Source organism: Ceratina calcarata, unplaced genomic scaffold (assembly GCF_001652005.2).
Source record: "Ceratina calcarata isolate Rehan_Ccalc_2016 unplaced genomic scaffold, ASM165200v1 scaffold486.2, whole genome shotgun sequence".
Lineage (NCBI taxonomy): Eukaryota > Metazoa > Arthropoda > Insecta > Hymenoptera > Apidae > Ceratina > Ceratina calcarata.
In genome coordinates, this window is record NW_017172889.1 from 21,057 (window position 1) to 23,222 (window position 2,166).

Below are 2,166 nucleotides of genomic sequence, written 5' to 3' on the forward strand. Positions count from 1 at the left end.
AAAATGTATCGTATAGATTATCTTTAATAGAAAAATGCATGTGTATCCTGCCTGTTCCTGGGTTGAGTCCGTAGGCTGTAAGGGTGGCTTTTCTGGTTCCTATCGATCGACGCCTGTGCAGTGAGCGACCTCGACTTGACCGCCGACCATAGTCCAGGAGGAAAGCAATCATTGTTCGATTCTCTCTCGCTTCACTCAAGTGTACATGTTTATGAACTTCCACCTTGTTCCTTTGGTGTTCACGTGATTCACAGTGTTTACTTCGATTTATTAAAAATTAGGGAAGAAGGACGATAAAAAGAAGCGTTTACAAATGCTTTTCTACTGAAAACAGTAGCAATACGGCAATACCCAGTATAGAAATAATGAACTCAAAATAGAAACAAAGTTCTTGATTATGCATAGGAAGAGTAAAAAGGAAAAATAATAACAATTATGAACAAAAGTAGACGTAAGAACATGATTACTAACATCTTACGCAAACCAAACTTGTTGAAAAATATTTATACATTCATTCCATGAATTTTTATCATTTTATAAGCAAAAAATAGTATGTGATCAAATTAAGCATGTAAGTTGCAATTGCACCATTAAAATATCAGTAAGGATAATTTTACAGGAATAAATAATTTTATAAGAAGAGGAAATATGAATTTTAATAAAAATCTTCGATTTGCGACTTAATGTAAAGATTAATTGTATTAACGTTAAATCGATTTACTTAATGATGACAAGTTGTGAATCTGTTTTGGTACTTTTTAAAAAAGAACTATAAGAATTAAAAAAAGAAACTGTCATTCGGGAATAAAAGACATGTCTGAAAGTCAAGCGAAACCGGCATCACCGGTACCGCCGGCTGCCTCTACGCAATGCTGTAACAATTTGACAGAGACACAGTGTCCAGCATTGCAAGTTACGTCACGAATGTTACGATCACCGAGCCATGAGAGCGTCACGACTGATCTTTCTCTCTTCAGCGTCTCCTCAGTTGCAAGTGACTTACGAGCAGTTAATAGACTTGTCACTTTTAAATCATACACTGATGTACATCTCGCTGGTCGGGGTCCATCACCGAAACCAGATTCCCGCCAAGCTCAAAGTAGCAGGTTTGTGTTATTTAATTGCATATTAAGTCTATGAGAAGCTTTATTTTATGTAAATATTTGTTTAATTTCGATTTCTCAGACCAGCGGATATACCAGAAATTCTGTGGTTCGAAGAAGAAAATGAATTAATTCGTAGCTGCGGAGTGCTTTCTTCTGCACTTGGTCTTCGCAAAAGCTTTAGCACAAGTGATGTATCCCAACTGCCAAGCCCAGATACGTTGGGTCCGAGTGGGTTGCGATCGGCCGTGTCTACTTTAGCATTGAACACTACCCAAAAAAACGCCCTGCTGTTGGAACACGCGCGGCTTGATCACGCATCAAGATCTTGTAGTACATGGGTTGCTGTTGGTGAACCAGTAGCCAACACATCGCAACTTCCCAGTCCTCATGGGGGCACGCAAGAACAACAGAATCAACATCCTACGTCTACCTGTTCCCAATCAGCTCAACAACCAACTCCTGCACAACTTCAACCAGTACCTTTCACAGGAGCTGATTTTGTTAGATCCGTAAATAAAAAAGTTCGACAAAATTATATACGTCGAAGGTCGGTATATAAGTAAACGTACCATTTCAATTTACATTTTCTCTTTAAAAAAATTAAATACATATTACTCGTACTGTGCAGATTATTAACGACATATCGTGCATTGGAGCGGCTTTCGCAAAGTGAATTTAATTTAGATCAATTGGAAGCTGTGGCAACCGCTGCACAAACAACTTCTGGAGCCACATTGTTGGTACCTGGAACTACTACTATTACCGGACCTTCACTAATAGGGCAAAAAGAACGGAACCATGCCTTAACGATTAAAGATGTTGAAAGGGAACGTGGAAATCAATTGTCGAAATATGAGAGAAATATGATGATTTTTAACTGGCTTCATACACTTGACGATACTGCTATTGTTGACAGTATAGAATAAATTATACGTTAATTAATATTCGTGAGCGATTATAATTGTCCTTTTCATTACGCTTAACACTTAATTATTGATATATGTTATATGAAATATTAGTATGGAAATATACTAAAATTCAATTTTCTCACAATTGTCAA

At 37.3% G+C, this 2,166-nt stretch overlaps 2 protein-coding genes across 2 annotated transcripts in view; one reads left to right on the forward strand and one right to left on the reverse strand.

Moving 5' to 3' along the window:
• Positions 1-2,166, reverse strand: part of LOC108627965 (thymidylate kinase) — a gene marked incomplete at its 3' end in the record, with an annotated part of 32,628 nt that overhangs the window by 21,052 nt on the left and 9,410 nt on the right. The window lies entirely within an intron of this gene.
• On the forward strand, positions 38-2,050 carry LOC108627967 (uncharacterized). The gene is made up of 3 exons (XM_018029585.2): positions 38-1,106; positions 1,186-1,653; positions 1,735-2,050. The coding sequence occupies exons 1-3, from the start codon at positions 814-816 to the stop codon at positions 2,030-2,032; spliced, it is 1,059 nt and encodes a 352-aa protein (XP_017885074.1). The 5' UTR covers positions 38-813; the 3' UTR covers positions 2,033-2,050.

What these genes read in the sequence shown, in the direction of transcription:
- LOC108627967 (XM_018029585.2), top strand. Translation starts at nt 814, where the DNA reads ATGTCTGAAAGTCAAGCGAAACCGGCATCACCGGTACCGCCGGCTGCC. An exon ending in CGCCAAGCTCAAAGTAGCAG is followed by an intron (nt 1,107 to 1,185) that starts GTTTGTGTTATT and finishes TCGATTTCTCAG; the next exon opens with ACCAGCGGATATACCAGAAA. An exon ending in CAAAATTATATACGTCGAAG is followed by an intron (nt 1,654 to 1,734) that starts GTCGGTATATAA and finishes CGTACTGTGCAG; the next exon opens with ATTATTAACGACATATCGTG.